Source organism: Ceratotherium simum, chromosome 34 (genome assembly GCF_057802395.1).
Source record: "Ceratotherium simum simum isolate JZ-2026a chromosome 34, ASM5780239v1, whole genome shotgun sequence".
NCBI classification, from domain to species: domain Eukaryota; kingdom Metazoa; phylum Chordata; class Mammalia; order Perissodactyla; family Rhinocerotidae; genus Ceratotherium; species Ceratotherium simum.
Genome location: NC_141933.1, coordinates 16,379,687 through 16,401,467, shown reverse-complemented (window position 1 = coordinate 16,401,467; position 21,781 = coordinate 16,379,687). Strand labels below are relative to the sequence as shown.

The window sequence follows — 21,781 nt, the reverse complement described above, 5'->3', positions numbered from 1 at the left end:
AAGAACGTTGGGCAAACCTGCAAATTCCCTTCGAGCCCTAATCTTCCATTGTGTCATGGGTGTATCTCAGCTCCCTTGTCAAAAGAGAGATTGACAGTCATAAGGAAAGGATTCCTGACAAAGGTGGCAAGGACTTGAACTTCATTTCCTGAGCATTGATGCCCTCCGTGATTTGTGATTTGAATCTGGAGGATTTTGTACCCAAGGACAAAGAAAGAGGATTTTTTTTCCCAAGAAGAATCATAGAATGTTATTCACCAGCAGAAGCACAAGGATTCTAGACCTGCACTGTCCAATATGGTAGCCGTTGTCTACAAGTGGCTATTTAAAAGTAACTAAAATTAAATAAAATTTAAAAACCAATTCCTCAGTTACAGTCGCCACATTTCAAGTGCTCAATAGCTACATGTGGCTAGTGGCTACTTTATTGGATGACACAGATATAGAACATTTCTATTGTCATACAGAAATTTCTATAGGACAGCACTCTCCTAGATCAATCTTTTGCAAATGAGGAAACTGAGGCCCAGAGAGGGTACGTGACCTTGCCAAGTATGCTATGGGTACATCAGGGCCTAGAACAAAGGTACCAGACTCCCAGTCCTCAATGCTCTGCTCCCTGCTGCCTCCTTCCTCCATGCCTTCCTAGGCTCCCCACTCAGAGCCCCTAGTGGGCCCGGCATGTGGGGCAGGCGGCTGGGCTGGTCCCAGGGGATGTCTGTGACTGAGCAGAGTTCCAGATGCTGCACATTCCTGGTAGGGTCAGACCTGCCCCGCGGCATTCAGGGAATTAGCTTCTCTGACCAGCCCCAGATCTTTGAGAGCTGCCCTTTTCTGCCCAGCCCAGGGGGCTGTTGGGCTCTCCGAGCTCTCTGATTGCCTTGGATGAGGCTGAAAGGCTGAGTGGATTCCCCGTTGGAGAGGTACTTCTGCTCAAGGAGGGGTTGGAGCGAGACAGGAAATTGCACCCCTTGTATCTTCCAAGGTCTCCAAGTCCAGCACAAGGGGCATCTGGGAACAGGGTTTCAGCCAGCCCAACCTTGGGCCCCCATTTGGCGGGAACTGGATCCGCTTTCACCTGCAGCCCTGTGGGGTGGTGTGATGGAAAGAGCAGAGAAAGGGGAGTCCTGGGGTTGGGGTAGGGGGGGTGAGAGGCCAGGGGAGGGGGCGCCCGGGAGCGCCCTGACCTCGCCGGCTGTTGGAAGGCCGAGGGGATGGGGGTTGGGGGAGAAGAGGGGAGCCTGGCAGCCAATGGGAGGGAGGATCTCGTTTCAAAAGGGTTAACCCACAGCCAATGGGAGCCTGGGGGAGCGGATCCTGCTCACTCCATTCAAGAATCCCAAGTATTCAAGATGGACGGCAGGGAGTGTGGAAGGAGAAAGGGGGCGAGGGGGGAAGAGCGAGATCAGCAGAGGAGAGGGCGCAGCGGCCGGCCGGCCCCCGGACCTCGGTTCCGGCGGGCAGGCGGAGGGGCGGCCGCGGGGGATCCGAGCCTGGCCCGGGAGAAGGGCTGGAGGGGTGCGAGAGGGCGTGAGAGAGGGGGAGCGAGGCCAGGGAGGGAAGCCAAGAGGGAGGGAAGGGCAGAGAAAGAGCCCGGGAAGAAGGAGGTGGCAGGCAGAGGAACGTAACGAAGAGCAATGTGTAGGTATCGTGAGCTCCCCGAAGGGTAATGCCACCGATTTTCGGTTTTATTCTCTCTCGGGAAGGGGAGGAGGGTGGTCTGGGCTCTTTCTCTCGTCTTCTCTCGCCCCTCTTCATTCTCCTCCACTCGGGGGCATCTCTTCAATTTTTTCTTTCGGAAAAACTGTAACTGGGGAGCACTAGGAATGTCTTGCTGGGGTGGCTTCACTGTCATTTTCCAGTGGGGGGGTGTGGTGGGGAAGGGGTGGGGGGCTCTGCTGGGCAGGGCTGAGGCTGGGCCATCTGTCCGTCCCCGGGCGTGTGTGTGGGGGTGTGGGGCACAGGGTACTTGGCGGGCGTGTTCAGAGGGAAACACAGTGGCTTGAAGGGCTGGAGCAGAGCAGGGAGTTCTGCATCTTGAGAAGTTGTGGGGGGCGCCAAGGGGCTGTGTGTGGGTGTGAGGCCCGCTCCTGAGCTAAGAGTTGTGGGGTATTCAGGGGTGCGGGAAGGTGGGGGAGCCGTGTGCTCACACTCCAGTGCTTGCTGTTTGGGTGAGTGTGTAGTAAGGGCTGAGTTGTGTAGCAAGTATGGCTGGGAGTTCGTGTGCGCGCGTGTGTGGTCCAGCCTCGAGGTGTGTGTGGGGGGGTGGGCACAGTTGGGTGTTGAGGGAGAGAGCCCCTCACCCCCCATGTCCCCCTGCCCCTCTCATCCCATTCACAGAACATGGCTTTCAGGACCCTCCTGGTCTCCTCCTCCTGTCGCCATGGCTGCGGGGAGGGGGTGGGAGGAGACAGTTGGGGCCAGCCCCTGCCCCTGCTGCTCCAGCTAACCCTCCACCTGCCCTTTCTTTCCCTTCCACAGGCTGGGCCCCATCCCCTGCTGCTCTGGGGGGCAGGGGCCGGAAGATGGTGGCCAATGAGGAGGGGGAGTGGAGAGAACTTGAGCCGAGGCCTCCCCTCCCCCATTTCCTCCTCGGTCTCTACACCCGCCTCTAGAAGGAGCTGGGGGATGGCTCCTGGGCCCAAGGTGGGGGAGGGGCCCTGCTGGCTGGTGAATCGCAGGGCCCGCTCTGGAATGAGTTGGGTGTGAGAGCTGAGGGGATCTTGGCCCCAGCCCCCTCTCTTTTCTCTCCCCAAGGAGGGGTCTGGGCACTCCTTGGTGAAGAATCTTCCGCTAGCCTCCCTGAAGCTTGCTGGGCAGTCCTGCCTTTGCCTCTCTGCCCCCTGTTGACATGATCCAGTTCCCAGCTGGGATTGGTTTGCCCAACCCAGGAGCAGAGGCCTGGTGACTGACCCTAGCAGGGCCTTGGTTTCCGTCCATTAGAACTGTGCAAACGTGGGACAGGGCCCCATGTTTGCAGATTACAGGAACAAACTCTGCCTGGGAAGGCGGGAGAGAACCTCTCCTGCTTCCTGAGGCGGGTGGGAGGAGGCTGGAGGGGAAGCCCAGAGGAAGAGCTCCCAACTGGAATTCTGTTCTCCATTCCTCCTGCTGGCTGTGGAGTGGAGAGGAGGTCATCTCCCAGGGGCCGCTCCATCGCCCAGAGGCCTTCATTGATCAGTGCACCGAGGAATCACTCCGCGGCCTCTGCCCCTCTGGGCTGCACGCGGTTCACCAGGTCAGACCTGGAGTTGAGCTTCCAGGACCACGGCTCTAGCCAGGAATGTGCCATGCTAGAGCTCTGAACCTTGGGGCTATCTAGGTATCCCTCCAGGGTAGTCTTCTGATTTTGAGTTTTAATCAGTCTCAGGACTGTTTATCTAGGGTTTAAGTCCCCTGACCTAGGATAGGATGGGGAAGTTCTGGGTGAGCTTGAAGACTCCCTCACAGGAGTCTGCATGAAACTAGAAGCAACTCAGATTCTAATCCCACTGCCAATGAAAGCCTGTCCCCAACGCTCAGTACAAGAGAGGGAATCACTCTCACCATTTTCTTTGATGCTGAATCCACAAAGTGGGTTTTGAATTCCTCCGAGAGAGGAGATGCAGGGGTGGGGCTTCACCTGCAGCATCCACCTCCAGACCTGGAAGCTTCTCTGTGCTGCCTGAGGACCTGTGATTACTCCCCCACCCTCTGGTCCTAGAACTCCTTTATTTAAACTAAAAAGGAGAGAGAGCTTGGAGTGGGGAAGAATAGAGGGTTCTCTGGTCCCGGTCAGCAAGCTCCTCTCCAGAAGGGAAGCTGGCAGATACAAATCCAGATAAACACAGTGTCATGCTCATGTCCCCCAAACTTTTGGGGTTTCTACCAGTCACTTTCTGTGAAGATTGAGTGCCAGGTTTCAGCTGCCTCTGTAGACCCTGTTCCCCCACCCCAAAACCTCAAGAAAAAGGTGGTCTTGGTGCTGGGAAGGGCGTGAGGAAGAAAGCAAAAGGAGGAGTGGAGAGAAAATAGAGGATTAATGTTGAGAACGGAAGAGAAGAGAGGCAAGCTGGGCTGAAGATGAGAAGGGGCAGAGGGAGGCCAAGAGAGCTGAGTGGGCCAGGGGCTGGGAGAAGGGGCGAGGAGGCAGGGCCGGCATGCCTCTGCTGCTGGCCGGAGCTCTTTTCACATTGTGCTACTGTCTGCACCTACCACTAGCAGTGCAATGTTAAAAGGGCATTGGCCGTGTAGTGCTCCCCAGCGCCGGCTGCCTCCTCAGCGTCGAGACCTCCTTTCCCATCTGGGCACCAATCGGCGACCCTGGTGGGAATTTGGGAAGCCTCACTATTAGGAGTCATACAAATAGCTCACATTTATGGAGGCACTTCCCCATGCAGTCTGTGTGCTAGACAATTAATACGTTACGGTCAATCCTAATAACTTCTTGGCAAGTAACATTCCCATTTTACAGATGAAAAAACTGAGTGCCAGAAAGGTTTAAGCATTATGGCCAACGCTGTACAGCTTTTCAATTGCAGAGCCTAGCTCTAAGGCTGATAGCTCACCCATTTTTTTGTAGACCTATCTGGTAAGGTTTGAGTAGGTTCTCTCAACTGGTAGATTGCTTGAGCTGCGGGGTGGAAGGTTTTGATGCCACCTGCTGGTTGTCTGAGGGTATCTTCCAAAGTTTCAAGACTTGAAGGATGAAAGGCGTAGCTTGTTGGCTAAGAAGGAAGAGTTCCCAGACAGCCTGGGATTGGAGGGTAGGTGGAGAAGATTGGAAGAATCGCTGTTAGGACCAGAGTAGACCTCCACGAGAAAAAAGGGATGCACAGGAAAAGAAAAAGAGCTAACACAAAAGGACTACTCCCCAGGGACAGGTGTTTGCTCCTGGCATTCACACCTGCAGCTCCTTCCCTGACTCACTCTTTTTTTTTGTTATGGTGAGGAAGATCAGCCCTGAGCTAACATCCATGCTAATCCTCCTCTTTTTGCTGAGGAAGACCGGCTCTGAGCTAACATCTATTGCCAATCCTCCTCCTTTTTTTCCCCCAAAGCCCCAGTAGATAGTTGTATGTCATAGTTGCACATCCTTCTAGTTGCTGTATGTGGGACGTGGCCTCAGCATGGCCGGACACGTGGTGCGTCGGTGCACGCCCGGGATCCGAACCCGGGCCGCCAGTAGCGGAGCGTGCGCACCTAACCACTAAGCCACGGGGCCGGCCCCTTCCCTGGCTCTTGGGGCATAGAAAGGAGACCTCATCTCCACCTGCCATTCCTAACACGACCCCTCTTGGTCACAGGGTATTTGATAATGATGCTTCTCCAGGGTATACCTGTCTGGGCATCCAAGATTTGGACAGTACTGCCCATGGCCTGATCATAGAGATTAAATAAGTTCCCTTGAGCCAAGCCCACAGAAGGATTCTTCCAGGAGAGATGACAAGGAACTTGGGAGCAACGATTATGCCATTTACTTCTCTGTTTCTTTCCCACAGTACCTAGTTGGCTTAATCAGAACTTGTTAAAGTAAATTGAGAAAGAGGCAGATTTGGGGAGTTTGTGCCTGATTTTCAAGGTCAGAGCTTGGGGCTTGAGAAGCCGCCCTGAACTTTGGTGCAAGAAGTGAGACCGAAAGGGACCGGGTTTCTGCAGCCCTTGCTGGAGCCTGAGAGAAGGATCTCGAGGCCTCACCAGGCTGAACGATGGGACAGACCTCCTGAGGCCTTTCAGATGGAGGTGCTGGGCATCATTCCTTCATGGCTTGCATTTGCCGCCTTCACACCTCTGCGTCTTCCAGTTCTCTTTTGCCTTTCTCCTGCCCAGACAGCCTCTCCATTCTGATGTTAACAATAGTATTTGAGATGGTACAGTTAGCTTGATGTCCTTTATTGCAGTCTAGTAACATTTCTATTTGAGCCTCTTTTCTGGGCACAAAACAGCCATTTGATGCCACTCCTTGTTGAAAAAGAAGACCTTTTCAATGTCTCCCCAATGCCCTTGGGATGAATCCAGATTCCCTAAATGGTTTATGGCCCCTCTTTCCTGTGTCATCCCATCTCACCCACTTGCACCTATACTCCAGCTATAGGAAGCTTTTATTTCCTCCTCAAATTAACTAAGCTTGAGCTGCTTGATGCACTGTTCTCTTTGCTTGAAATATTCCTTCTCCCTCCATTCTTCCCCCTTGCCCACCCAACCTCAAGTGCCATCATAGTCATCACTTCTGTGAAGCCTTCCTTGACTTCTCAAATCTAGGCTAAGCCTCTCGTACGAGCCCCCGAGCTTACGTCCCATCCCTGCTCAGAGCCCTTGTCACTTTCTACTGGAATTGTCATTGTCCTTCCTCTAGACTGAAAGCTTCATGAGGTCAGGCTGTGGCCACCTTGTTCTCCATTGCATCCTCAGTGCTTTAACACAATGCCTAGCAAGTAATAGGGGCTCTACGGATATTTACAATACCAATGAATGAACCTGGAAATAACAAGCTAGCTGACAAATGATTTTTACGATGTGTACAGTCCTCCCTGCAGTGGTTGGTGACCCAACAACAATAGGAATTTCACATCACTGCTAAAAATTCCACTTGGGTCATACGGTTGCACTGAGGCTGCGATTTTGAGCTATTTTGTTCCACTTTGTATCAACTGCCAGGGCAGCACCTTGGCTGATCGATTTTTCTTTTTAGCCTTAAGTGTGGCTATGAGCTGACCAAAACATTACACAACCAGACTGAAAGGCAGCAGGACCCAAGAACACCCTTGTTCTGGGATGAGCCTCTTTCAGTTGCTCAATCCTGGACGCAGGCAAAAATGGATTCATTGTCAAGGGCTCTGGAAGATGCCAGCTGTTTTGGATGGCTCCGGCTGGAATACCACTCACAAAAGCCATCCCTCTTACTAAGCAAAACCTCACCTGACTGCCCATCCCCTGGTCAAAGCTCAAGTGGGGTCTTGCACAGGCAAAGCAATTGCTGCCCCCTAGTGGCAGGAAGGGATAGGCCCGGGGGGTTGTGTGTGACTAGCCAGTACGTGGTAACAGCTTGAGGAAGGAAAGTCAGAGGACAGCGCCTCACAGTTGCCCTTTTTATTAAAAATAGACCCAAACACTTTAGGTATCATACAAAAGTTTCATTCGCTGGTGGCAGCCACGAGGAAGCCTGACCCCGCAGCACTGATTCCCCACCTCCCCTCCAGGGGACTGAGTCCCAGGGAGCACTGGCTGGACCCCAGAGAATGCCTATAAGGACTGCTCGCTCTGGAAACGGCCAGCTGGGGGTGGGGCTGTTCCAGGGGCAGCTTCCCCACCCCACCCAACGGTGAAGGTTAGATATTCCGAAGTGCCTCATTAGTGCCAAGATCAACAAGTGGAGTGAAATGGAAACCCCTGTAATTCTTCTATTTTTTTCCCAGGGCCTGGGATTTGGGACTTTTCCTTCCACCCCCAAATTCTTTCTCCTACAAACGGGGGTGGGAAACTTCACCCTCAGAGACTCTGGAATCTCCCCGTGTCTGAGGCCAAAATTTCACTCCAGCTCAAGCCTTTTCTCATCTGCTCTTCTGTGGCCAAGCATCTACCAGCCCCATGACTCAAGGTTGGTCCTTTGTTCACTCAAAAAAGGTGAAGCAAACACGTTCCTCCCAAGGTCCTCTTTGCCTGAGTCTACGCCCTGCCATTGCCTCGATTTTCAGGACCTTGGGGCCAGAAGGACCCAGAATCATCCCTTTGCCCCAGTTCTGTCTCTCCCTGACTGCTGCCCACTCCTGAGCCTTGAACACCCCTGGGGTACCCCAGAGCCCTGTTCCAAAGGGGCCTAGGGGTGATGGGTGGAGGCGGGGGAGGAGTCTGTGGGAGCCAGGTTCCCCCCAGGGGTGGGGCAGTGCTCATGCTGGTATGGACTGCTTGGCAGGGCCAGGGGACAGGTGTGGGGAGGGTGGGGCATGCGGAGGGAGGGCACAGCCTGCCTGAGCCCCTCAGTCCCAGCCGTTGTCCTTCACCATGTGTGACATTTCGATGATGTACTTCCCTTCCTTGTACTTCTGGCTCGTCTCAAAAGCTTGTTCCTGGTGGAGGGGAAGCAGTGACTGTAGGACAAAGCAGTCCCCGTCCAGGCCCTCCTAGTGCCTCCTGTATCATCCCTGCCCCCAAGGACCCCTTGCCTAGTCCGACTCGGTTACTAGCTCCCTCTTCCCTCTTTGGACCATGCAAAGACCTGATGTGGTCACTGGGGCTTGGAGGGCCATGGAGACTGTCCACTTTAGAGGGTGGCCCTCTCTTCAGGTACTTACATATTTCCAACCCAGTGTAGTTTTGCAGCTTTCGCAGAAAATATCAGCTACTGAGTGCAGCCCCGTGAGCAGGAGGCGCTGTTCAGCTGGCCCACAGCCCACGTTGACCCTGTCTCAGGAAACAGGAAGGACCCAGCACCCAGTGGGGTCGCTCTGTCAGTCCAGCCCCCAAACAGCCCAAAGGAACTTACATCTGGAAAGAGCTTAACCCATCCAACTGGAAGCCCCTGCCTTCAGCAATCCACCCCTTTATGACTAGTGCCTGGGCCTTTCTCCAGCGCTGTGATTCTGGTTCTGCCCAGACTCCCCACGTGGGAAGTGCAGACTGAGTTTCTGAACCCCTTTGCAAAAGTAGAGGCAAAATCAGAAAGTGCAAGGCCACCTTCTGATGGCTCACCCCCTTTCTCCACAGAGGAAAATTATTCACATACACACGCAAGCACGCACGCACAAGGAGAGAGGTAGACTCACACGGAGTTAAACAGGTAGGCTCGGCCATGGCTCCCTTGGAAGGACTGTGGAGACACAGGATAGACAGTGACTACTGAGTAGCCCTGGTCCCTGCTGCCTGAATCCCCCTGGGGCATGAAGGAGGGAGGACGGGCTTCCTTGCCTCACCCCTAGGTGATGTTTGGACAAGCTTGGTGGGAGACAGGAGGGGAGTGCCAGGCCCCCACTTGGCATACCTTGGAAATGAGCTCATCATGTTTGGCCAGGTGCGCGCGGCAGTGGACGCAGCTGTACGTGCGGTGGCAGCGGGGCAGGTAGCTGCGGAACGTCTTGGTGGGGAGGCAGGCAGGGCCTGGGCCAGGGTCACAACTGGGCATGACGGGCTGGAGGACGATGCCCTGGCGGGCAGGCGGGGCTGGCGCTGTGCAGCCCCCACACAGACGGTCGCAGGTGAAGCAGCGGAGCAGGTTGGCTAGAGCCGTGTTTCAGGGCAGGAGAAATGTGGGGGGGCTGCCCGGCCAGGGCCCCCCCAGACGTGAACCAGATAGAAACAGAAGGCACCTGGAGAGAGGAGAAGGTACATCAGGAGAGCCGTGACCTCGTGAGGAGCCCCTCCTGGGGGAATGGAGAAGATGGGGCTCAGCTCACCTCTGCCCCTACTTCCCCCATCACCATCAACCCTCCTCAGCGTCCAGTAGCACTGTTTCTCCCTGTCCCCTGGATGGACGTGTGCTCTGGCTCTGGTGGCGGTTCCAGGCCTCTGGTGGCGTAGCCGGGGAGGTGGTGTCTCTCCCTCCTGGGGCGGGAGCAGCCTCCACCATTTTCCACTGAGAGCCGCCCGCTGGCACAGTCGCTGCCATGGGAGCAACGTCATTTGCAAGTGCTCTTTCCTTGATTTTCGGTTCTTCTGCGAGGATCTGCCTTCCACACGCACTGGTAGGCTCTGGGGCTCAAAGCCTTTTAAAAGTTGGACATGCCTGACAGTTTTTCTTTCTCGTGGCCTCCATTTGCAACACAGTTGGTCCTTCATACATTTTGTGTAGGAGGGAGGGGCGTGATCAGAGAGGGAGGGAGGACAGGCAGGCAGGTACACACAGCCTGCTTCAGCCGCCTCCTGGGGCTGGGACCCTGCACTCTAGGAACTAGAACTTGATGGATGCTTCTTTGGGTACCGAACACCTCACACCTGGCTCTTGCCCAATCCTGCACCTTGTTCTACTCATTCCGGCCCAGAAGCAGCGCCTGGCTGTGTTCTCAGCCTCTGGGCCCCTTGGTCTCTCTCCTGCTCTTTACTAACTGTTGCCTTACCCCTCAGTTAAGGGCTTAAGCACCTAGCTGTAGGAGAGAAACTCTCTTTCCTTCAGACAAATCTGACAGCTGGAAGCAACGGGAAATGGGGACCACAGGGAGGCCAGCACTTCCAGGGCGAGCAGGGCTCTGGTGTGGTGTGGGAGCAGCCTCTACAATGGGCAGCAGAAGGGGGGAACTCTCTTATTTTCAAAACCTGTGCTTTGGGGTACAAGGCAGAGAGAATGCTTTCCACATTCTCCCAGGGGCAGGGAAAACAGCAGTGACTCTGTGGGTGACAGGAGATAAAATAATTGCTGGGTTCTGATTAGGAATATCGAGGAAGATGCTCAGACTCCAGCCCCAAAGTGGCTGCGGGTGCTGGAGGCAGAGGATAAGAAGGGAGGTGTCCTCTGTTGGTTCTGATAAGCAGGTGAGGTGCTGCCTTCTTCACGGGGCCTTCGGGCCCGTTGTGAGTGGTTTAGCCCAAGTCTGGTTCAGAGATGCCAGCTGGGTGCTCTGGCAATGCTAGGCCACTAAGCAGAGCAGGGGCAGCCCAGCTCTGAGTAGCCAGGGCAAACGGGCTCTCGTGCTGTCCTCTGCGGCGGCCACTAGCGCCCCATTTGTTCCAGTCTTTCCTGGGGCTGCCAGGCAGTCTCCATGAGACCCCCGACAGAGACCACCTTCTGTTTCAGGTCCTCTCCCCCTGGCTGGGCCCCAGGAGGACACCTTGGGCTGAGTTCAGGGTGACATTGGGCTCTGGCCGCAGGAAATGGGCCCTCCTCACCCGCAGAACACTGTTCAGCGTCCACTTCACAGGTCTGCCTTCAACTTTGTCTGCAAGTTCCCCACCGCCGCGCTGCACCCAGCACACCTTCTTCAAGGGGGCCGGCGAGGAGGCCGGCCAGGTCCCTGCTCTCTGGCTCCTTCCTCAGCCTCCGCCACGCCTCCCTCCCTCTCTCTCTCCCCTGTTTCCCCCGCAAGCCAAGGAGAGGCTGCACAGAAGGCCACAGAATCACTCACAGGAAGGGGAGAAGGGGTCATTTCTTCCCTCATCTCGGATCACAGGGAGAAGCAAGTTGGGCAAATGACGGGAAAAAACGAAGGCAAGCTGAGCGCCGGGAGAGAATGTTCCCCTAAGTGAGACGGGGCTGGACCGTGGGAGGGAGGGCTGGCGGTGGGTGCGTGCTGAGCAACCAGCGCTGACAGCAGAGGCGCCGGAGGCGGAGGCTCAAGGAACCAGGTGCGAATCCCGTGCCTCTCCGGGGGGGGGGAAGGGAGGGGGACACCTGCTCACAATGGATTTTCTCATCTGCTCTGAGGCTTCGCCCCCCCACCCCGGGCTGACATTCTCCGCATGGTATGGTCCACGTAATTAGCAGCGCAGCCAGCTCCCAGGGCGGGCTTTGGGGGTCTGCACCAGCAGCAAAACAAACAGTGAAGCCTGATGCCGCAGCCCAAGTCGCCGGGAAATCAGTGCGGGAACCGTCAGAGCTTGGAGAGGGATGGAGGAGCTGAGAGAGGAGCGGAGGCAGCGGGGAGGGGGAAGGGAGGACAAAGGGTGGATGAATAATGCTTTTGCGAAGGGGAGAAAGCAACACGCAGCAGGAAGAGGAAATTTGCAAAGGGAAAAAAATTTTCATTTGGAGAAGGGCTGCCCCCTCACCTTGAGGTCTGCTCCAGAGATCTCCGTCTATCTCTCTCTCTCTCTCTCTCTCTCTCAATCTCTCTGCTCACTCTTCTCTCTTCTCTTTCCGCTCCTTCAATTGGGAAGGGGATGGGGGGGAGGGTAGTCGGGGGGTTCAAGGCTGGGGCTGCAAAGGTGGCCAGCTGCTGGGGGGCCAGAGGTTGTCTCTCGTCTGTACCTCGGTCTGTGGGTGAATGTAGCTGTGTGTTGTGGAACTGCATCATAACACTGTGAGTCATCCAACCCCCCACCCCCCTCACCTCCCACGTCAGAGCAGGGCTGGGAGACACAGGAGGCGGGTCGGGAGGAAGGGAGGGGGCAGGCATGGAGGGCTGGGGCTGGGGGAATGAGGTGGGGGGCGGTGGGAGCGGAGGGACAAGATGGGGAGGGGGCGAGCTAGAGGAGAGGCTGGTTGCTGAGGAGGAAGGCAGTGCGGCCAAAGATAGAAAGAACCTAGGGGAAGGACAGGGCTGGGCAAGAATGGAGTACGGGTGGCAGAGCTGGACGAAAGGAGGTGGCAAGGCGAGTGACGGTGAGAGATGGATGCAGAGAGTCAGGCGCAGGCACACACCTTCAAGATGATGCATTTCCCATTTTGGCTCGGATGCTAGCCCTGACACAGGGAAAAGAAAGACATATTAATTGTCACATATGGCAAACTGTGCTCCCTAAGCTTATACCAGACACTTCCAAGCCTCAAAGCCTCAGCTTAATACTCGGGAAGGAGACATAGACTAAATATGACATCTCACACGCAGGAACCGCTTATCAGGTACTTCCAGATTACTTGTACTTCCTGAACGGACACACCTATATTGCACAAGGTTCTCTACTGGGCTGTAAACTTTCTGAGGCAGGTCCTCTGGGAAACTCCTCTCTGCATCCCAGGACTGCAATGCCTAGTGCAGAGCCTTGCATACAGAAGATGCTCACAAAACAGCAGTTGAGTTGCATCTTCAGACGTGGTCCAAGTGTCTGGCTTTGGTCTCAAAGAGACATGAGTTGGAAACCCACTCTGCCAATATACACCCCAGGAACCAATGGCCAAGTGAATGATCCTCTTTGTGCCCCAGTCTTCCTCTTCTTCTAAATGAAGCTAATATTTACCTCATGGAGATGTGAAGTCAAGTGAGATAATGTAAACACCTAAAAAGTGACGGAAAAACACATGCTAGGCACTTAGTGAACAGTAGTTACTGTTATTTCAAGACTGTTCTCAACTTAATATCCCTAAACCCAGAGAGGATTTATTAAATTCTGATATCTCAAGAATCATGCACCAAAGTTGTATCTTATGAAGAACTTACATCTTTTTGGTGCTGTTTTTCTATCAGCTTCCAGTTATGTTTCATTTGACTCAGAATATTTCTCATGGAGTGTTGCCCTGTGCATGTCACTAAAGTATGTGGACACAGAACATAACCTCTAAGATTAAAACCTGAATTTCTGACCAAGGCTAACATTCAGCAAAAAAAGTGCAACAAAGATAGAGACTTAGAAAGGACAGCTTGTGGGTGGTTTGTTTTTCTTTTCACATGTAAGGAAGGGGGAAAATTAAGATAGGGAAGTTGGTTAATGGGAGACATTGCTAGCTGGGTATGAAAAAATAAAAGGAACTCTGAATATTTAATCAGGGAAGATTCTGGGGTTTAAGGTAAATTCTGAAAACACAATGTGGGTATTTTGAGTGATATTACCAGAGGTTTGGAATTGAGAGGGAGAACTGGGTAAAAAAAGAAGAGAGAAATATTTTTGTCTGGGCAGCAGATGGGAAAGGAAATGAATGTAAGAGGAGGAGGAATTTGAGGAACCATTGTTGAGGAAAACAGTGGGAAATGGGGAAAAGGAAGGTGAGTAGTTTTTAGGGCAAAGATTGAAAGTCTGGAAGCAAAACGGATACCAATTAATTTCAATTAACTCAGGAAGAAAATGATCAAGGATTTTGCTGGAGAGAAGAATGAAAAAGACATATGAGGTCAGTATTATTTGGGAGTGGGGTGGAGATGACAGGAGTGCTTGGTGAAAGATTGAAAGTGAGAAAAGATAGTGTAGGCAAACACAGATGCTTTAAATGTGTCCTGACTCTTTCTGTGTTTGAAAAGCAAAATGAGGAGCAGTCTAAATGGGGGGAGGGGTTTTTTCTCCCTAAGTTCGGCTTGAGATGGCTATATCCAAATAAAGATGACCTTCAGACAACTGGGAGAAATTGCCTCAAGGGGGAGAGTGTGGAGGCTAAGAAACAGATCTGGGAGATAGACTGCATGGGAACAGGAGAGGATGAGCTCACTCAGGGAGAAAATTTGCAAATAGAAGACTGGAACTAAATTTTTGAAGAATGGTGAAAGATAAGGGGATACTTAACAGCTAATTGGAGAACTAATGAATGAATGGTGAATGATGAAATAAATTGAACAAAGAAAAAACTGTAAGAAGTGAGGATGGCACTCTCAGAGAGTGAGTGCTAAGGTAGGGCCAGAGGGAAAAAGGCAACCCAGAAAATCATCCCAGCCTTCTCAATCTGGATTAACCATGTGAGCTGGGTGGAAAAAAGTACTCATCTATAAAGTGGGATGACAATTATAGTATATGCTTCACAGAATTCTTGTGAAGACTCAATGAATTAACACCTGTAACGCCCATACAACAGTACCTGGCATCTAACACTAGATAGGTATTTGCTGTCGTTAAAAATTGGACTCAGACTCCAAAATCCTAGGTTTGAGTCCTAGCTTGGGGAAGTCCCTTCACCTATCTTAGTCTCCTCTCTCATCTGAAGCTGGAGATAATAAAACTGACTTTACAGGGTGGCTGTGGAAGAAGATACCCGGAAAGGATTTGAAAAGTGTAAACTACTATACAAATGGATGGCATTATTACAGCCCCCCCCAACCTATATTAAAAACTTAAGAGCCAACATCAGATGCTTTCTATGTTACAGGCATTATGTTTAGTACTTTACATGCATCATTCCATTTAATTTTCAAATCAACTTTAAGAGGTTGGGTACTGTTATTATCCCCATTTTACAGACAAGAGTTTAAGCCTGTGATTTGCCCAAAGTCACACAGGGAACACGTGGTGTAGCACAGAATACAAGATTCCTCAGCCCAGACTCTCGAGAGGAGGATTGTAGATGTGGCCCAACCTGTTGCCTGCGGTGTAAATGGTTGACCTTGCATAACTGTCAGGGATTTAGGGAGGGAAACAAGTCTCCAACAAAAGTCCCCCTGCTCCGTAGGAGAGAAGTTGTTGGATAATGACCGACTTATAGAGTAAATGGAAGAAGTTCTTGGACTTTTATTCTTTTATTTAAAAAAATGTTTTTAATGCGCTCTCGGTGCCAAGCACTGTGTCAGGTAGGGGATGATAGCCCAGGTTAGCCTCTGGCAGGCTGTTGTCCTTCACTGTCCCTATCCCTCAGTTTCCTCGTGCCCAAATGGGGTTTTGCTAATTTCCCCACCTCCAGGCGCTCGTGGGACGTACACAGAGAGTCCTCCTCCCTTCCCACCATCCTTCCCACCATCCTTCCCCTCTCCGGGCTGCAGGTGAGCGGGAACACGGGAGCGACAGTCCGCAACCGCCGCGCCTCGGGGGACCATTCGCTTCTCGGCCGGGCCCCGCCCCCTTGCGGGGGCGTAACCGCCACGCCTCCCTCCGGCTTCGCGAACAATGACGGCCGCCGCCCCTCCCACCTTTGGCGTCACGATCAAAACAATCCTTTAACTACAACTCCCAGAAGGCCGAGCGGCAGCGCGAGCTCAACCACTCGCGGCTGTTCCGGCACAACTACGTTTCCCAAGGGGTATCGCGCGACCGCGGCTCCTCCACTGCGCAAGTGCGGAACCGCCTTTGTTTCCGGCGTGGGTTTGTGGGAGCGTGGCTTCTAGTTGCCCTGGGTCTTAACTGGAGGGCTTCTTGGTTTATCGGTTTGGTTTCGTGACTGTGCAGGTGAGATAATAAGCTCAGGAACGCAACCGTCGCCTCCTGGGGGCCTGGACGAATTTTGGTGTCTGGGGAGGCTGGGGCAAATGCTGAACCTAGAGCTGGGGGCCGGGATCGGAAATAATTCTTCGGCGTTTTCTGGTTTACGGAGTAATATATTCCTCCAACAATCCCTCTTAATCCCAGAACAACATTTGGAGTGAGGAAGTGTGCGTGCCTCCAGTTGACAGCTGACGAAAAGGTTCAGAGAGGTTAAGTGATTTGTCTACAGATATTACTGGTAGTTGCTGAGCGGAGCTTTAATGCTGTTTTCTAAGTCCGAAGTTGGTATTGTCTTGTTTGCATCCGGATTGCAGACGCCCTTTCTTGTTGACTAAGAGGATTGGGAAGTATCTGTTACCTTCTCCAGTCTGGATCCCAATAGAGTGATGAAGGGAGCGATGAAGGTGATGTAATCAAGTCTATCAATCTGTAAATATAGTTTTCTTCATATGTCTGAGTCATTTATTCACTCGTTGTATTTGTAGAGGTACCTACAGGTTGTCAGGCCGTATTCTAGGTACTAGAGATACAGCAGCAAACAAAAATGCCCAACCCTTACATTCTAGTGGGGATGGACAGACAAGAAACAAATATATAGTGAGACAGATGGTGATCAGAGATAAGGAGAAAAATAAAGCAAGGTGGGGGAAACATCCATTGGAGGATTTTTTTTTCTTTTTCTTTCTTTTTTTTTTTTTTGAGGAAGATTGGCCCTGAGTTAACATCTGTTGCCAACCTTCCTCTTTTTCTTTTTTCTTCCCAAAGCTCCAGTACATAGTTGTATATCCTAGTTGTAGGTCCTTCTAGTTCTTCTATGTGGGATGCTGTCTCAGCGGGCGTGAGCGCTGAGTAGGTCTGTGCCCAGGATCTGAACTGGTGAATCCCAGGCCGCTGAAGCAGAATGCCCGAACTTAACCGCTACACCACCAGGCCGGCCCCATTGGAGGATTTTGAACAGAGTCCTAACTTATGTTTAGATCTGATATTCAACTTGTGTTGTAGGCACAGCAGCTACACGGAAAAGATGGGAGAGGAGGCCAGTGATGACAAGAAGCCAACAACTAAATTTGAACTAGAGCGAGAAACAGAACTTCGCTTTGAGGTGGAGGCGTCTCAGTCAGTTCAGTTGGAGCTGCTGGCTGGCATGGCTGAAATCTTTGGCACGGAGCTGACCCGAAACAAGAAATTCACCTTTGATGCTGGTGCCAAGGTGGCTGTTTTCACTTGGCATGGCTGTTCTGTACAGCTGAGTGGCCGCACCGAGGTGGCTTATGTCTCCAAGGACACTCCTATGTTGCTTTACCTCAACACTCATACAGCCTTGGAGCAGATGCGGAGACAGGCAGAGAAGGAAGAAGAACGAGGTCCCCGGGTGATGGTAGTGGGCCCCACTGATGTGGGCAAGTCCACGGTGTGCCGTCTACTGCTCAACTACGCTGTGCGTTTGGGCCGCCGGCCCACTTACGTGGAGCTGGATGTGGGTCAGGGCTCTGTGTCCATCCCTGGTACCATGGGAGCCCTCTACATTGAGCGGCCAGCAGATGTTGAAGAGGGCTTCTCTATCCAGGCCCCTCTGGTGTATCATTTTGGCTCCACTACTCCTGGCACCAACATCAAGCTTTATAATAAGGTCAGAGCCAAAGCCAAGGTGGGGTGGAGGGAAGGGCTGCTATCAGGGTAGGAGGCTGTGCAGAAGTTTGCTAGTTAAAACTGTATACAGCCATCTCTTTGGTCCCTCTCAGCTGGTATTATTGCCACATGATTTGGAAAAGACGGTTTCAAATGTAAGTCAACCTCAGATGATTAAATGTTTCTGTGGACCTTTTCTTTTTTTGTGTGTGTGTGTGTGTGAGGAACATCGGCCCTGAGCTAACATCTGCCAATCCTCCTCTTTTTGCTGAGGAAGACTGGCCGTGCGTGGGCTAACATCCATGCCCATCTTCCTCCACTTCATATGGGCCGCTGCCACAGCATGGCGTGCCAAGTGGTGCATCGGTGCACTCCCAGGATCTGAACTGGCGAACCCTGGGCCGCCACAGCAGAGTGTGCGCACTTAACCGCTTGTGCCACTGGGCCGGCCCCTCTGTGGACCTTTTCTTAAGTCATTTATTAAATTTCCACTTAGGACATGAACCAGGAGACAGAAGAAACATAGAACAAAAATTAAATTCATGTTATGGGGTCAAAACCACAGCCATTACGAATGTCATTTTTGGGGGCCAGCCCTGGGGCTTAGTGGTTAAGTGTGCACTCTGATACTGGCGGCCCGGGTTTGGATCCCGGGCTCACACCAACGCACTGCTTGTCCGGTCATGCTGAGGCTGCGTGCCACATACAGCAACTAGAAGGATGTGCAACTATGACATACAAATGTCTACTGGGGCCTTGGGGAGAAAAAGGGAAAAAAAAGAGGAGGATTGGCAATAGATATTAGCTCAGGGCTGGTCTTCCTCAGCAAAAAGAGGAGGATTGGCATGGATGTTAGCTGAGGGCTGATCTTCCTCACACACAAAAAAAGAATGTAATTTTTCTTGTACCTAATACCACTTATTCTAAAGTGGGACTAGGGGCCAGCCCCGTAGTGTAGCGGTTAAGTGCACGTGTTCCGCTGCTGGCAGCCCGGGTTTGGATCCCAGGCATGCACTGCCGCACCACTTGTCAGGCCATGCTGTGGAGGCGTCTCACATAAAGTAGAGGAAGATGGGCACAGATGTTAGCTCAGGGCCAGTCTTCCTTAGCAAAAAGAGGAGGATTGGCATGGATCTTAGTTCAGGGCTGATCTTCATCACAAAAAAAAAAAAACAGGAAAAATAAAGTGGGACAAAATAGCTATAGGTTTGTTCGATTTGGGCTTTTTTCCCTCACCTTGATCCTTTCTTCTGCAGATTACATCTCGTTTAGCAGATGTGTTCAACCAAAGGTGTGAAGTGAATCGAAGGGCCTCTGTGAGTGGCTGTGTCATTAACACCTGTGGCTGGGTCAAGGGCTCAGGTTACCAGGCCCTGGTGCATGCAGCCTCAGCCTTTGAGGTGGATGTGGTGGTGGTTCTGGATCAAGAACGACTGTACAATGAACTGAAGCGGGACCTGCCTCACTTTGTACGCACTGTGCTGCTCCCTAAATCAGGGGGTGTGGTTGAGCGCTCCAAAGACTTCCGGCGGGAATGTAGGGATGAGCGTATCCGGGAATATTTCTATGGATTCCGGGGCTGTTTCTATCCCCACGCCTTCAATGTCAAATTTTCAGATGTGAAAATCTACAAAGTTGGGGCACCCACCATCCCAGACTCCTGTTTGCCCTTGGGCATGTCTCAGGAGGACAATCAGCTCAAGCTAGTACCTGTCACCCCTGGCCGAGATATGGTGCACCACCTCCTGAGTGTTAGCACTGCTGAGGGCACAGAGGAGAACCTTTCTGAGACCAGTGTGGCTGGCTTCATCGTGGTGACCAGTGTGGACCTAGAGCATCAAGTGTTTACTGTTCTCTCTCCGGCCCCCCGCCCACTGCCTAAGAACTTCCTTCTCATCATGGATATCAGGTTCATGGATCTTAAATAGAGATCAGCAGGAAGCCTTGCTGCCTGGGGCATAGAGATCTTCTGGCCATCACCAAAGGCAGATGGACTGAGTGAGGTGTGAGAATCTATTGAGGCCACGCTGACCAGGAAATGGTGGACTAGTAGAAAGCATATAGTCTACCTCTTAAAACAGGTGGTGGCCTCCTAACTCTTCTAATCTTGAACCACAAGGAAAACCGTGAGAATATAATTGATTTCTTAGATCACCTAAGGTGCCACTTTTAACTTTCTGAGGCCCTGGAGAATCCCATTTCTTTCACTGTGCTACTGGGTGGGCTAATTTTTAGGAGGGATTTTTTTTTTTTTATCACTGCTTTGTATTCTGTATATAGTACTTGTTACTTCATTTATCTGGGATGAAAGAGTGAATTAGAAGGATTCCTTCCAATAAAATTCAAACTTGGGAAAAAAATTTATTTTAATAAATATTTTTGCTACATCACAGAAGTTGGTATAATTTCTTTTTAGTTTTGTTTTTCCCTTTACGCATGAGAGAAACATTGTTGGAATGATTTATTGCTAAATGCTTAGAGGAGAGGAAACCCAAGAGCCCACCTGTGGGCCAAGCAGGTGAATTTTTACGATGGTACCCCCTTTCCTCCGCACTTACATAAATCTGTTGTCAGTGCTGGGTTTACTATGAGGAACTAAAGAGGCTGGTATTAAACTTGGGATGAGATTTCAGATCTAGTAATTTTCCAGAGATAGCTCATTTTTTCTCAGCTGCAGCTATCTTCTCTATTGTCTGTTTGATCAGAACCAGGCCCTAAGTCAAAGTGTAAATTGAGCTTTGGAGTAGTAGGAAGCTGGGAAAGCCCATTCTCTTTGATCTCTTGCAAATGATTGGTGTTCCTAGTTTGGATTTGGATTATTGAATAAGTATCTGATGCCTATCATCCATTCATTCTTTCCACAAACATTTATTGAGCATCTACTGTTTGTCAAGAACCATTCTAGACAGGGAACGAGATAGACAGTCTTACGGAGCTTACATTATAGAATAAACAAAGACAAGTGTTATACAGAGACTTAAACTTGGGCGACATGAGACAGAGTGACTGCAGGGCTACCTTAGATTGGGTGGTGGGGAAAGGCCTCTCCTGAGCACACATTTAGAGTTAAGACCTGAATCGCTGTGTGAAATTGGGGCAGAATCTTCCTGGTGGAGGAGGAAACAGTGCAAGACTCTATTTAAAGAAATAAACTTGTGTTTGGTGAAGGGAAAGGCCTATGTGGTTCGAGTGGTGAATCAAGGGGAGAGTGGTAAAAATTGAGGCTGGAGGGGGCAGCAAAGACCAGATCATGTAGGGCTTTTGTAATCAAGAAGAGTGGGAAATGCTGGCAGAGGGGTGGTGTCTTAGTCCCTTCCAGCTGCTATAACAAAATACCACAGACGGGGTAGCTTATAGACAGACATGAGAAAATTCTCACAATTCTGGAGGCTAGAAAGCAAGATCAAGGCACCAGCATGATCATGATCTGATGAAGGCTCTCTTTTGAGTTGTAGACTGCCTACTTCTACCTGTGTCCTCTTGCAGTGGAAGGGGCAAGGGAGTTCTGTGGGGCCTCTTTTATGAAGGCACTAATCCCATTCATGAAGGCTCTGCGTTCATGACCTAAGCACCTCTCAAAGGCCCCAGCTCCTAAAACCTCCAGATCTTGCAGGTTATTATTTCAACATATGAATTTTGAGGGGACACAAACATTCAGACCATAGCAGGTGGTTAAACAGGAATGGCATGATCTAAAATACATTTTGAAAAGATCACTGCTGTGTGCAAAATGGATTATAGAAGTAGAGGCAAGAGTAGAAGCAAAGACACAAGTCCGGAGACTTTTGTGGTGGTTTCATGTGAGCATTGATGGGGGATTTCACCAGGGCAGCTGAGGTGGAGTTGGTGAGTCAATTGCCTTGGGATATTTTGGAGATAAAATTGATAGGATTTGCTGATGGGAGTGGTGAGGAAAGGAAAGTAGAATCAAAGATGATTCCTACATTTTTAACTTGAGCAACTAGATTGGATATGAGATTAGGGAAACTCAGGGAGGGGATAAGGGAATATCAAGAGTTCTACTTTGGCAATGTTAAATTTGAGCTATTAGTCATCCACATGGAAATGCCACGTAGACCGTTGGAAACATGAATCTGGAGGGTTGGAGAAAGGGCTGAAGGTTCATGGGAGCTATTGGCCTATAGAGGGCATTGAAAGCAGTGTTTTTTTTTTGTTTTTTTGTTTTTTTTTTTGTGAGGAAGATCAGCCCTGAGCTAACATCCATGCTAATCCTCTTTTTGCTGAGGAAGACCAGACCAGCTCTGAGCTAACATCTATTGCCAATCCTCCTCCTTTTTTTTTCCCCAAAGCCCCAGTAGATAGTTGTATGTCATAGTTGCACATCCTTCTAGTTGCTGTATGTGGGATGCAGCCTCAGCATGGCCGGAGAAGCGGTGCGTCGGTGCGTGCCCAGGATCCGAACCTGGGCTGCCAGTAGCGGAGCGTGCACACTTAACCGCTAAGCCACGGGGCC

The 21,781-nt window shown here is 51.4% G+C and overlaps 2 protein-coding genes across 5 annotated transcripts; one reads left to right on the top strand and one right to left on the bottom strand.

Moving 5' to 3' along the window:
- The first annotated feature begins 883 nt into the window (after window positions 1-883).
- Window positions 884-19,694, top strand: CLP1 (cleavage factor polyribonucleotide kinase subunit 1). Of its 4 annotated transcripts, none has more exons than XM_087422908.1 (3): window positions 884-923; window positions 16,681-17,308; window positions 18,564-19,694. In XM_087422908.1, the coding sequence occupies exons 2-3, from the start codon at window positions 16,703-16,705 to the stop codon at window positions 19,233-19,235; spliced, it is 1,278 nt and encodes a 425-aa protein (XP_087279034.1). In that variant the 5' UTR covers window positions 884-923; window positions 16,681-16,702; the 3' UTR covers window positions 19,236-19,694. The 4 variants fall into 4 exon arrangements, with proteins under 4 accessions (XP_087279034.1, XP_087279035.1, XP_087279032.1 ...); XM_087422909.1 differs by lacking the exon at window positions 884-923 and adding an exon at window positions 1,558-1,641; XM_087422906.1 differs by lacking the exon at window positions 884-923 and adding an exon at window positions 15,338-15,642.
- YPEL4 (yippee like 4) lies at window positions 6,577-11,904 on the bottom strand. The gene is made up of 5 exons (XM_004437370.3): window positions 11,674-11,904; window positions 8,957-9,281; window positions 8,742-8,785; window positions 8,271-8,379; window positions 6,577-8,045 (listed from the first exon to the last, which is right to left on the bottom strand). Exons 2-5 carry the CDS (start codon window positions 9,095-9,097, stop codon window positions 7,956-7,958), a joined length of 384 nt encoding a protein of 127 aa, XP_004437427.1. The 5' UTR covers window positions 9,098-9,281; window positions 11,674-11,904; the 3' UTR covers window positions 6,577-7,955.
- Window positions 19,695-21,781: the final 2,087 nt, after the last annotated feature.

Excerpts from the sequence above, each read along its gene's own strand:
- CLP1 (XM_087422908.1), top strand. The coding sequence starts at position 16,703 with ATGGGAGAGGAGGCCAGTGATGACAAGAAGCCAACAACTAAATTTGAA. Across the intron at positions 17,309-18,563 it reads ACATCAAGCTTTATAATAAG|ATTACATCTCGTTTAGCAGA; the intron begins GTCAGAGCCAAA and ends TTTCTTCTGCAG.
- YPEL4 (XM_004437370.3), bottom strand. The coding sequence starts at position 9,097 with ATGCCCAGTTGTGACCCTGGCCCAGGCCCTGCCTGCCTCCCCACCAAG. Across the intron at positions 8,786-8,956 it reads ATGATGAGCTCATTTCCAAG|TCCTTCCAAGGGAGCCATGG; the intron begins GTATGCCAAGTG and ends GTGTCTCCACAG. Across the intron at positions 8,046-8,270 it reads CTACACTGGGTTGGAAATAT|GAACAAGCTTTTGAGACGAG; the intron begins GTAAGTACCTGA and ends CCCCTCCACCAG.